At 36.3% G+C, this 13,130-nt stretch overlaps 1 protein-coding gene across 2 annotated transcripts in view; it reads right to left on the reverse strand.

Annotated features, from left to right (window-relative positions):
* The window catches only part of LOC137708566 (BEACH domain-containing protein B), a 32,557-nt gene that overhangs the window by 11,561 nt on the left and 7,866 nt on the right, over window positions 1-13,130 (reverse strand). For both annotated transcript variants that reach the window (XM_068447678.2, XM_068447686.2), the window contains 20 exons: window positions 12,997-13,065; window positions 12,112-12,573; window positions 11,651-11,975; window positions 10,568-11,023; window positions 10,302-10,460; window positions 10,064-10,213; window positions 8,875-9,030; window positions 8,643-8,684; window positions 8,202-8,546; window positions 6,854-7,027; window positions 6,539-6,699; window positions 6,125-6,440; window positions 5,564-5,993; window positions 5,039-5,375; window positions 4,688-4,876; window positions 3,031-3,292; window positions 2,681-2,872; window positions 2,384-2,602; window positions 2,095-2,271; window positions 1,347-1,462 (listed from right to left, as the gene is read on the reverse strand). In XM_068447678.2, coding sequence (XP_068303779.2) covers window positions 1,347-1,462; window positions 2,095-2,271; window positions 2,384-2,602; window positions 2,681-2,872; window positions 3,031-3,292; window positions 4,688-4,876; window positions 5,039-5,375; window positions 5,564-5,993; window positions 6,125-6,440; window positions 6,539-6,699; window positions 6,854-7,027; window positions 8,202-8,546; window positions 8,643-8,684; window positions 8,875-9,030; window positions 10,064-10,213; window positions 10,302-10,460; window positions 10,568-11,023; window positions 11,651-11,975; window positions 12,112-12,573; window positions 12,997-13,065 — 4,737 coding nt within the window. The remainder of the gene's footprint in view (window positions 1-1,346; window positions 1,463-2,094; window positions 2,272-2,383; window positions 2,603-2,680; window positions 2,873-3,030; window positions 3,293-4,687; window positions 4,877-5,038; window positions 5,376-5,563; window positions 5,994-6,124; window positions 6,441-6,538; window positions 6,700-6,853; window positions 7,028-8,201; window positions 8,547-8,642; window positions 8,685-8,874; window positions 9,031-10,063; window positions 10,214-10,301; window positions 10,461-10,567; window positions 11,024-11,650; window positions 11,976-12,111; window positions 12,574-12,996; window positions 13,066-13,130) is intronic.

Below are 13,130 nucleotides of genomic sequence, written 5' to 3' on the forward strand. Positions count from 1 at the left end.
GGAGTCTAATAAAATTTTATAAAGTGTCTCCGCTTTTTCAAATCTAAGTACATATATACGAAAATGATAAATACACGCTTTTTCTCCTTCCACACACCCCTGTTTAATCTTTTCTGTTGTTTCTGTTTGATTTATTCAATCTAATGGCCAGAAATAAAGAGGCATGTGAGAGGCTAAAAAGGGTATGCGAAAATCAGCTCCACAGATTTATTATATGAGGAATCAGTATAACATGGGTCATCTGTACGACGACAAACAAAAACATAAGGACATGAGGTAGAGGAATTGTGGGATAGAGTTCTATTTGGGTGTTATGATGGGCTTGTGTTTCAATTGAGTATAGGGATGTGGATTTTTTTTATTTTTTTCCTTCATCTTTTTATGCTGTCTTAAACTGAATAGAGTGAAAAGCCAGTCAGAGATAAGAGTTTGGCAGTCTTAATGTAATTTGTACGCTCACATCCTGTCACATTGAATAAAAGGCATCTCTCTTCAATAAAAAAATGGTTAATAGACAGATCATCAGATTACCTAAGTAGTGGTGTAGCATAACTGCATACAAACTATTTTTTATTTTGATAAGAAACACAAGTTCTATTTGGTGAACACAGAAGGAATTACAAGAAGCATGGACAAGTAGTGTTTACATTTATATGTTTAATAGTCCAAAATTGGCCGATTAGCATAGTTATAGGCTTTTTTCATGGGAGTTGACTCCTAGCCTTTCTTTTCTTTCCTTGTAATCAACTATGTACTATTTAATCCTCCTTCGAGAGAAGAATAATAGATCACGTTATTCTCTTTACCTGTAGGGAAATCTACAAGTACGCCATGAAACACCTAAAACAGCAGCAGAAACATAAAAACCCAAACAGAAAACCTAAGGGGTTGTTCAGTATCCTTCTTGGATCCAATTTTTTGTTTTTGAAACGAATGAGTATTAAGTAATTTAGCCACATTCATCATTTTTGAACATGAAATAGAGTCCAAGAAGGACCCCAAACAGGCCCTAAGGGTTTCGGGTCACAAATTCTATTTACCTCTAGAGAAATCTACTAGTAGGCCATGTAACACCTAAAACAGCAGCAGAAACATCTAAACCCAAATAGAAAACCTAAACCGACAGACAGAGCACCATCCCAGAATGCCCTCAGTACTAGACTCCCTCCAGTGCAGACTGGCATAACTACATACAACTATTATGACAACATTAACACTATTCATCTGGCAAAATTAAATTTAAGCAGATTCATCTAGATAGGTTAAATCCAGAGACAGTATTAGCGACTGATATCATAATGGGCATCAGTTTCAAAAATAAAAGTTGCAACTCCAGAAGCTAGTACCTGGATGTTTGGCTATCAATTTCTCCTTCTAGCACTTCATACAAGGCAGAGCCATAATCTTTATGGCGTTCTAGCTCCAGCGAATCCAGGGAAAAGTCAGAGTTACTTGCCGGAAACTACAAGAAAGTCAAATTTTAATTGATAGTCTCACCTCTGCAACTAAAATGAAATAAACAGAAAATTACAAGCCATTTCATAGCATTGAAAACCAATTAAGCAATGCTTTTGTGTATGCATATAGAAGCAGATGGTTAACAATTCATTACTGAAAGAAAATTTAAGGAACCATCAACTGCATTGGCTGACTGTCACCAGAGTTCGTCCAACATACCCATTGGGAATTATTGGTGTAGTTGACATAACAGAAAACTGGTGAAATAAGTGAGCATGTGATGTGAAAGTTTAGAACTGTGATGTGATTGCCAAGAGATAAGAATAACTGGTCATATTTTGAATTTCAAGTCATCTATCCACAGCTGAGGAAAGATGGAGAGCATCTTAATAAATCAGAATAGGAAGACTGAAGTTAGAGAACTGCAATTGGAGTGTCACGTGATCATGGAGTATCCACTAATTGAAGCAGTTGATTTAGCAAACTGACTATAACGCAGATCTGTTTATGTACTTTTGTAAAATGATAAATTATTGTATTCATTGTTCTTTTTTATTTCTACTTAAGCTTGGGTGGTGTCGTTGAGCATGGAAGTAGCTAGGATATTATGATCTCAATTCCAAGTAAGCTGATTACCGGAAGTTTTTGGTCTATTTCAGAGATAAGCATCTCATCGACCAGTCTTAGAAGGTATAACGTGTTGTCCCGGCATGGTTGCGAGATGAAGATATTCTCTTCAGAAGACAATTCCACAAGTTTACTGATCAAATCCTTATATATATCTCGAAGCAAGTATCGAAATGAAATGCCCCCCTGCCAGAAAAAGTAGAAAAAAAATAAAAAAATAAATAAAAATAAAACTTGAGATCATATAAAGTCTATAATTAATAAGAGATGTAGAATAGCACAGTGGATTTTAACGTACATGTTCACACTGCATTAGTAGGAAAGTCACTGTATCTTCTAACTGCTGCCACCCACCTTTGACAGAATGGACATAGTAACAAAGAACTACACCAAACAGATTCCTCACCATATCTTGCTCGTTTTTCTCATTGTCATCTTGGTCTTGGGGATTAACCTTGTAGTTTTTGAATACACCAAGCTTTACACAAGCTGTTAACCAGGCATTCCAGCCAAATTCCTATTCAAAACATTTCAGTTAGGAGAATTTAATAAAATAAGAAAACGTACACTATAAAACACTTGTAGCGCTAAATACCATAAAAGCTTCAACATTTGAAGGATCAGAATCAAGAAGATCAAGTATGTCTCTGATAATTTTCATTCTTGAACCTGCATCCTCACAGCCAGACAGGAATCTGAAAATAAGAACCAAAATTTGCGGAAGGAGAAAATGAGTGCTATTTGCTTTGCTTCTCTGCCTTTCAACCTGGTGGTGTTTCTGTAACACCTGTAAATCCGAAATTAATTCTCAAGTAAGTTTGCCCAGTATCCTGTTTGAAAAATCAAAACAAGAATGCAACAATAATTGCACAGCTACAATGACAGGATGAACTGCAAATTTTTTATTTTTTGCTTTCTAATTTTCTAAAACTGTGTTTCAAGTACCTGTTTGGGGCTAGCACCACCAAGAAGAGCATCAAACAACGAAGCACACAAGTTATCTGTTTGTGGAAACCTGAATAACCTATCAGACATGCCTGAAAAAATTGGTTGCATCTTCATACTAATTTTTTTTTGGCCATCTGAAAGAAACCGAGATCTTCCAACTGCAAGATTAAAAAATCTTGCTCCCTTCTTCTCAGATGGAAGACCAACCAAAAGTCTCCCAAGGAGTTGCAAGCTGAGCAATCTAATAGGTTCATATTCCCTATGGCAAGAAATGAAAAACAAAATCAGAAGACAATATATAACAGCATAGGTCGTGTTTCTTATCGATCTATACTTTTAACGACATATAAGTGACTGTATTCTGAAACAATGATCTAGAAAAGAAAAAGATTTTTCCGCCTCAGTTACGTATAGTGATTTACAATCATATAAGAGTAGACTTATTCGAGGAGAAACCAATAAGCAATTTGAGCAAAAACTCACCATTAATCATTGAGAAACATATTTAGATAATATTTTTGCAATCGTGCAATTATATCTGGAAGCAACATCATCACTTTTTGTTGAGCAATAAGCATGTGGTATTTGGTGATAGGAGGGGTTCTTTGGGTGGAGAGAAATTGAAGAAGCATTGAAGTTATGGTGGGTGTGGAGGTACTTTGCGGTAAAATCAGATTTTGGCTTTTGGGTATCCGTATTTCAAGAACAGCTCTATCCTTTTTCTGCTATTTTAGTTTACTAGAAGCCAGCTCTACGGTAGTTCACTGCATTGTGTTGTGATATGGTCAGAATCTAAAATGTTCCATCTCTGGTAGTTAGCTTCAAATTTGTGTCTTTCAGGTGGACTACTTGTTCTCAACTTTGTATTCATTTAAAGATTTTAAAGAGATTTTCTCTTTTCTATGAAATAAAATGCCAATTATGGAAGGGTGGTGCAATTCACTAGATCAATCCTAGGTTTCCCTATTACTCTAGACAGACCAGTAATTATATAGCTATTGACTGTAACATACAGAAAAAACAATATATATACGTATAGCTTTATCAGTATTGTTGCCAATTCTCTAAATCCTTAAAGTCATCACTCATCTTTTGAGCCAATTTAGTTTAAGTACCAGACTACTTTTAACGGTAAAAATAATTGCCTTTTTAAGTAATCATGTTTCTCAAATTCTTCCAAGTCTATTCTTATTGATGCACACTTCGGGAAGCAGTAGTTCCACAATCAAAGCACCCCAAGTAATAATTGAGTTCTTATGGTGCATTTGGATGGACTTTAAAGTTCCATGGAACTTAGGCTAAATTTGTAAGCAGTGTACTACAAAAACTAGATAGACAGACTTGAAAATGACTAGATGCATTACAATTAAGATAACTTTCAAATGATTCCTAGAAAGGTGTCATTTGAAAGTCCTTTGTTTAGGGCCTTTGTAGTTCATTTGTAATGTTTTAATACTAGCTTTGTAGTGCTTGGGTAGTTCATTGGTAGTGTTCTAGTGCACTTTTGATAATTCAGTCTAAAGTTCCTTGTTACTTTGAAAGTCCCTCGTCCAGACAGAGAGTAAGAGAACACTTGAAAATAAGGTCTTACCCACATGCTCTAGTGTGAAGATTTAATTTATACATCATTGAATTCATAATATTCAATGCATACCTCTGAAGAAGATTAACAAACATGTGACAACCACCAATCAGGTTCACCTGCTCCAGGAAAGCTGCAAGCAGTGGTTTTTGAGAAAGTGCTCGAACAAGCATATGTAAAACATCCTCGATACAGGTTGAATCCTGACTTGTTTCAAAAAAAGCTATTAAAGCTCTTATATCTGCGGCTGCAATTTTCTGCCTGCATATTACCCAGGACATTTTTAAGATTTCACTTAAAACATGAAATGAACAAGACATGATAGTCTGTTATGTTAAATTTGTTTGTTGGAACAGAAAAAACATGATCATAGCTATATGTTTGGAAACAACAAAATCCTTCTAATGAAGCGAAGAGCCATACCTGAGGCTCATTTCACCAAGGCTCAACAAAACAAGACGAATTTTTCGTATCTCTTCATTACTGGGTCTCTCCCCAAGAACTTGTTTTGTGATGGGATGAAGAAGAGGCGTGTTTCCAACAGAAAATCGAGATTTTGGATTATCCCAATAAAATTGGCGTATTATATCAATAACACGGGGGAGCCGGCAAAGGCTTTTAAGTAACCTTGGGTCATTATCAAACTGCTGGATGAGAAACATATATAATTCACGCTGCACCTTATAAGCCGTATACAACCAGATGAGAGGGTTAAGAAATATGCTGGATATAGCCTCTTTAGTAAGCAGCTCCGCCAAGCCTAAAGGTAAAAAAAGGAGAATAAATAAATCTGGGCAAATGAATGATTCAGAAACTTCTGCACAATTTACATGGGATAAAAAAAAAATACAGATATACGTATTAGCCGTTTATATGAGATTTTTTTTTTTTTTTTTTTTTGTGAAGAACCGTTTATATGAGAATTGAGAAACAGTTAATGATGTATACCGCAGTTTGCGACGACATAAAATAGGTGTTTTAAAGCTGAAAGTGTTTCCAAATTAAGCTGCTGAGGAGGAACTGATTGCAACAAGAACCCTAGTATTGAGAATCCAGAGAGAAGATGCATCTGTTGTTGATTAGCTAAGTTCTCATCTAGAACAGAAGCTATGAGCTCAATAACTTCAGCAGTCACCCGTTCTCTCGTGATAATAGGCAATGTATGCTCAAATTTCCCACTTTCTTCACTTTCATATTTTTCAGACTGGGCAATAAGAGGAAAAAACACTGATACACCTCCAACACAGTAAATTATCTGTTGCAATAAGCGTCTGGAGCATTGCTGCGTGCCAACCATCACAGTTGCTTCAAATGAGTTCTTATCTGATACATGGTCCAGCATTGGTGAAACATTAAAGAGTTTCCTGCCATCACATGCCTGAAAGAAGAGACCAACTGCTTAGAGTACTCCTTTTTCCTTATAGGATAACTAATGGATTAGGGTTACTTCATAAACAGACACGAAAGATTATAGAGAACTAGTTTTCTAATAAGACTATAAGAGAGAACCTGTGCATTAAGTCCAAAAAGAATTTTTGATGCAAGACCATCTTTGGCATCAAGGATCCCACTAAGCACTGGGTTATCCTTAGATGAGGCAGCTTCACTGTCAAGAAACGAATACATGTAGCTTGGTCCAAGAGAATATATGCCCTGAACTTGCTCAGAAGAAATGGCATCATTAAATACATAAACAGGACCAATCTGACCGAGGAAAGGATGTGAATCTTTTACAGATTCCAGAGCCAAATCGTCGTCATGCAGGGGTATATCAAATTTTGCGCCAATTCTACAACTTGTTAATAATTCATTAACTTTGGCATATCTGAAACACAAAAGTATGAAAGTAAGGGATAATATTTGTAACTAGACAAAAGATAAAACAAATCCACATGTGAAGGAAGAACGGAGGTAGCCTCCAACCTGCATCTTTCAGAAGAAACGAGATCACCATCCACGTAACACCTCAATAAGCTACCCCCAGAAAATGCTCTTCCAATGCTATGGGTTATACATAGAAAATGCCATTTCTTTCTAACAATATTAACCTGTAACTGGACCGATTGTCGCTTCAGATTCATTGACTGGAATCATGAAAGACATCATTAGTGGCATGACACTGGTGGTAAGCTTTAGGATATAGCAAATGAAAATGACTAAAATAGCAACAAGATTGAACACATCCACATTTAGAATATGAGTCAAGCACGAGAACATAGCCCCCAACAATATATTTACCTCATAAACAAGCTTGTCCTTTGCAAGTGCAGCCATACACCCTCGTCCATTTTCTGCAAGAAAATTGAAAAGACCCATTTTTCCACTTCTGGGGAAATTCTCCACGCGAAGCCAACATGAAAAAGAAAATCCTTTATTCAGAGGCCACTGCACAGGCGTTTTTATTATGATCCCCTACAAGCAAACAAGAGAGAGAGCGGGAGAGAGAGAGAGGATCAGACACAAGATACAACAGATAAAATAATTTATGGCATTTCAAATAGCACAAAACAATTAACAATATAAAACAGAACAGGAAAAATTGTACATATGTAGGGTCTAGAATTTAGAGTTTATAAAGTATGAGAGAGGCTACAATTGAGAGGGAGTTATCTTTAAACGTTTTATTCATATGATAACATCAATGAATCAGAACTACTTAAACTTTTGGGATAAGGATGACACAAGACATGACCTTTTAGAGAATAGTATCAATATACATTAAGCAAGCATCCAAAACCAAGAGTAAGTAAATAAAACCATTTTTTCGGTCAACAAAAGAACTCTCATTAACAACAGTAGAATTTACAAAAAGTCGATAAGAAATCCACCAACTAAACCTAAAGTACTAAACCAGACCTCTCAAATAGGACTAATATACAAAAATCAAAACTTGAATCCAAACTCATATTCCAGCTGTTAACACAACCATCATTACAGAAGAATAAGAATCATCCCTGAATTCATTTGGAACTGATGCCCAAAGAGCTGCCTGGTATATCCCATAGTTCATTTACGCCCACTCCCTTGTAATCCTAAAAAATTCTTCTATTACTCTCCAACCAAATGTTCCAAAAAACTGCCAACACCAAACAACCCCACAAAGCCTCAAACTTGAAATAAAAACTGTTATTTCAAACCATGATATGTATTCAGTTGACATACCAACCAAAAGAAGAGGAGAACACATTAGACTAGACAAAATTATGGGGATGGTGGTGACCTATAACCTACTCTTAACTTTTAAGAATATGCGCAATAGGGCTACTTTTAATTACTTGGAATTTTTTAGCAGGATTTTATTAGTATGTTAGCATTGGTCCCAAGTTTTCAAACAATTCAAAAGATCAAACTGAACTACTAGTCCGAACTTGGAAGTACCACCTCATTTTCATTCTACTCCCTTTGGGTTGTGTATTGGTTATAATTTTAGGTGGTTGCTCTTGATGGACTCCTTGTCCATCTTGTTTTCCACTTCATTCAATAAACTTCTTGTTTCTTGTAACAACATTTTAAAAATAAAAAAATAAAAAAAAAAATAAAAAACAAAGAAAAACAAAGGAGCTTCCGAAGACAGAGTTGGACTTACAGAATCATTCCCAGTGAAGTCAAAGAAGGCAGTAGGACCCTTTTCATTTAGCATTGACAAAACACTGGACAACAATAGTGAGCAATAGTTTTGCTGATTCCCAATTTTCTCACTTCGGAGAAGGGCAAAGATTTTGCGAATGTCTTTTCCAGATGTGCTATGTCCACCAACGACCTGAATTAGTTGGGCAATTTTCAAGATAACACTATCATTGTCTTCTTGTGAAAACCAATCAAGAAGAAAATTAAGCATTCCTGCTCTGACGCAGGAAGCCCGATTGGAAATGGAATCCCTCAGTAGTTGTTGAAACACATCCAGCCCGTTATGCTGCAACGAGTCACTGCTCTGCCCAATCATAAAATAGAAAGCAATGATATAGAAAGATATAGACTTTGGGAAATTTGGACATGATAGAGAACAAAAATAGAAATGATCACCAACCTCCCGCAAAACACGCAGATAAAGTATAATCACGTCTTCATTCTGCACGGAGAGAAGTGAAAAAGAAGATATAATTACAAGAAGCAGGACACAGGAATTTAATTCCATAGCCATAGTTGGTGCAAGTATAAAACTCATAAACAAAAAATAAATCTGTGGGCATTATGGAAAAGAAAAGTCCTGAAAGGGGATATTAAAAACTTTCTGGATAAGGTTTGCTTTAGGTAGACACCTTTATTTTAGGGCCTGATTTCATATCAAACTTTCCATCGACAAGCATATCAAGCAAAGCAATCAAAAGTCCTTCACTTGAGCGTGACTGACAAAACTCCAACAGTAAGCTTTGCAATGTCTGGTATCCCTTGCCTGCAAGAACTCTAAATGTAGCCTGCAAAAATATATCACCCAGTCAACATTAGTAACTAGAAACCTAGAATTATGAACAAGAAAAGGAAATTGTAGTACCCAAATATCAAATGCATATGCTTACATAATAATGCTGCATATTTGAGAGTCAAGCAACCTAGGAAAGACAAATGTATAAAAAGAATTCTTTCTTAATGGGTAACAAATCTTTTGTTGAAAATCTAATAAAAATCAACATGTACAATGTAGAAATTAGCCAAAAGTTGAGATTCAAGACAATTCTCTTTAATTAACATATTTGATGATCCCTTTTACCACTGCAGGATCCCAGAAGTTCAAGGATCATGATGTTCCCCTAAAGGAACCCCAAAAATTCAAAGGCCACTCACCATTTTTACAGCCCACACCTCTGTGTGTGTGTGTGTGACAATGTTTGATAGACAGGGTTCCTTATTGAAGATGTTGGGGGTGTGGGACAGCATTCTTGGTCATCCTTGTAGGCTCCGAGGAGGCTTGGACTCCGTGTGTGTGTGTGTGTGTGTGTGTGTGAAACTGTTAGAGAGACAGGGTTCCTTATTAAAGATGTTGGGATTGTGGGACAAGGCTCTTGGTCATCCTTGTAGGCTCCAAGGCGGATTGGACTTTTCACGCTATTTATTGGACTAGAATGCTGTAGTTTTGTAATTCTTCTTTCAGTGCTGTTCTCTTTGTGATCAGCAGGAACTCAAAAAAGTTTATGTGCTCATAATGCATATTCAATTGATGTTCTATTCTCCATGGTACTGCCACATCCACAAAGTCAAATAAAAAATGCAATGCACAGTGAATGCTTCTGGATGACATCATGAAACTAAATTCAACATCTTCTGTGAACCAACAAGACATAAATCAAGCATTCAAGCTTCTATACGACCAAACAAAGAGAGACAGTAACCATGAGAGAAAAAGGATTACCTTCTTTTGTGGAAACAAACTTTTTCTAAGAATAAAAAAGGAACACTAAATACAAGAAAAAGATGGAAAAGATGTCCATCTAGGTTTAAAAATTGAAATACCTTTGATGTATCATTGCTTGCAAGCAGACAGGTAAGAGTTTGAAGAACATTCAGAACCAAGTTTTCTCCACTACGCTCCTCAAGGTTACCATTTAGTAAAGAGACAACGTGCAAAAAGCACTCTCCATCACGAAATAAAGTCTGATAGTACTGTGTAAAATAAATACTGATGAGATATTGGAACTTCAAACAAAATGACTACTGAAGATGAAAACAAAATCAAGGCATTGGATTATACCACAGGATCAATCTTGAGCAAATCTCTCATTCCAACAAGTAAATTGATAGACAGTTCTGCAAAGCTTTTCTCTCGTTCCTTTATTTGAGTGAACGTTTCCAAGTATTTAGAAAATAACTGTAATTTTGCTCTCTGATCCTCTTCAGATGATGGTACAGTCTAAAAAGTAATATATCAAAATTCAATATAGAATTAAAGTTAATCAGCTTATAAACACTAACAGTCAAGAAATACATATCAAATGAACACAAGATATAAAGGAATACCTTCATCAGCTCAAATATATGCCTAAGCACATTATCCCTGAAACCTTCTTCCCAGAATAAATCAAATAAATAACCAATACATTCGGCGCTATGCAGAACCAAACTTCTAGCATCTTCTGCTGTTGAGAAAAATTCCATATAGAGCTCCATGGATGTCTCCATGCATTTAAGCCATCTTTGCATTGTCTGATGTGATTTGGATCCCTGATGACTAGGCACCACTTCATCAATATTTTTTTCAAGAGAAGGGCTTATATTGCCAAAACTTCTTGACTCTTGGGCTTGAATGCAAGCAACTTTAAGGACACGAGGAAATGCATTAACTGCCTTAAAAGAAGCAACAGTTTTCTCAGTTGAAAGCTGTAACACGCGACGCAGACTCTTGGCAAGAACACTAGCAACTTCAGGATTGCAAGCAGAGTGTTCAAGGGCATCTAACAAAGCAGATAATTCAGGCTGCCATACAGAAATGAGGCAAGAAGTAAGGAAAGATGCAGAAACTATGAAGCAGGTGTTGATTTGAAGTACTGCAATTTTTTTGTTATCAAAGTACAAGATTTTATTTCAAAATAAGAGCTGTAAGGGGACATGTAATCCACCATCAACACAAAACAAAACAAAACAAAAATACATAAGACTACATTTATAAAAGAACTAAGATTGATCAAGATAATGCAGCCTTCCAATCTAACAAAATGGTCGACAGAGGTATATTCCTAAAAATAGGAGATACAGAAGCCCATAGCACTGCCCAGTACTACAACTACTCTGAGGACATTGACAAGTTGTTTTCCCCTTGCACATATATTTCATGTTTGAGGACATGCAGAGAGAGATGCATAGGCTGAAACTCTGGGAAAGGTATTTATCAGGGCTTATATTGTCCCTAAGGTTTGTCACCTAACAGCTTAACAACAGCAATACCAAGACAGGAAGATATTCCTTAATACCTTTAAACAATAAGTTATTTTATTAAGCACAATAAATCAGCAGTACTAATATGCTTTAATGTTAAAGCTAGCCAGATACATAAACCAACAGATTGTGAGTTTGGTGAAGAGTAAATGTCTGAGAAAAACCAACCAAGTTATGAGCACTTCCACTAGAAGTTGCAGCAAACTCCACAAATGAAATCACTTCCACTTGGAGAATTTCAATCCCACAAACTTTTGCTTGACCGTTGATGCCACTAGAAGCAGAGGGCAGTTCAAGGTTCCTTGAGGACTCATAATATGTGCAACACTCTCCGGAAAGGTCATCAGACGCTGGTCCAAAGTAGAAAAAATTCTCAGAAAATATGAGTTCCCAGATTCCCTCTTCCCGAAATACTTTCAGTGACACAGGAGATGAAACAAGAAAATTCCTAAATGCATTTAAAACACAATGCTGCAGAGTATTGACAAAGACCCTACAGATAATGCAAAAGGCAAAGAGTAAGATCCATAAGAAAGGGAGAGAAATTGAACAGTACATTAACACAGAAGTAACAACACCTAATAAATAATTGGAAGTGGCTTGGCACAATACTTCCTAAATAAATTCACCTTAAGTGGCTTGGCAGTTCATTTTTATTTGAACAGGCCTTAATGCAGGGGAACACAGTATGAAGAACCCTCATAATCCATTTGATTGAAAGTTCACCATACAATGAAGAGACTGCCACAGTAGTTCGACCAGTGGATGCTTCGAGATCATGAGATTTGAAATCTTCTGAAGCAGGAAGAAAAGAACAAAATACTCTGCTCAGCTTAACAGCATAATCACTCCAAAGTTGAGAGAAAGAACCATTGGCAGGAAGTGCAACAGAAGCCTCTGCTATATGGTTTTTCACATTATTCTCACTTCCGAAGTCAATCATAGGCGTTTGGAAATCAGGCTGACCAGGCATATTCTTGGTCTGCTGTTTGTACTCTTGAAACATGAAAGCAGGCAAACAAAAGCTATTTGCAAATTTGTGAACCCTCCCGTTTTCACAAAGAAATTGCAAGTTGCTGATATTCCCAAAGCTGCATACTTGTCAAGGGAATCAATAGTATTCTTTGCAGTTAATGAGGTTACAATTGCAAATTTGCAGAACGGTATATGGTCAAGCCTACTATTTGATAAACAAAAGAAGGAATAATGAAAGGCAAAGCTACAGCAGATCTTTGTAGCACAGAAAATGATCGAATAGGAACAGTACTTCCCTTAAGTGTTTATTCGATTTATGATTGTACCCATTCAATTCAACAATATATGCATCCATGCAACAAATATGCATTGAAGGTCTCCATGATATTCAATGGATATAAGCATAAATCCAATAAAAACATATGGTACACAGTAAGACAACTTCATTTATTGGGAGAAAAAGAATCACCACATCAAATTCCTAATTAAACAAAAGTACAAAATTTCACAAGTTAACTAACGAAGGACATAAAGGATACACAGCCTCTTTGAGAACTTCCAGAGAAAGAACATGAAGCTGGAAAATTTTTAGCAAGGGGTTCTCATATCTGCAAAAAAATAGTGAGCACATATCAGAGCAATGGAGTGTATAACACAAAGAGCCATAGAGTTC

Source organism: Pyrus communis, chromosome 15 (genome assembly GCF_041283825.1).
Source record: "Pyrus communis isolate YQ-2024b chromosome 15, ASM4128382v1, whole genome shotgun sequence".
Taxonomy (NCBI): domain Eukaryota; kingdom Viridiplantae; phylum Streptophyta; class Magnoliopsida; order Rosales; family Rosaceae; genus Pyrus; species Pyrus communis.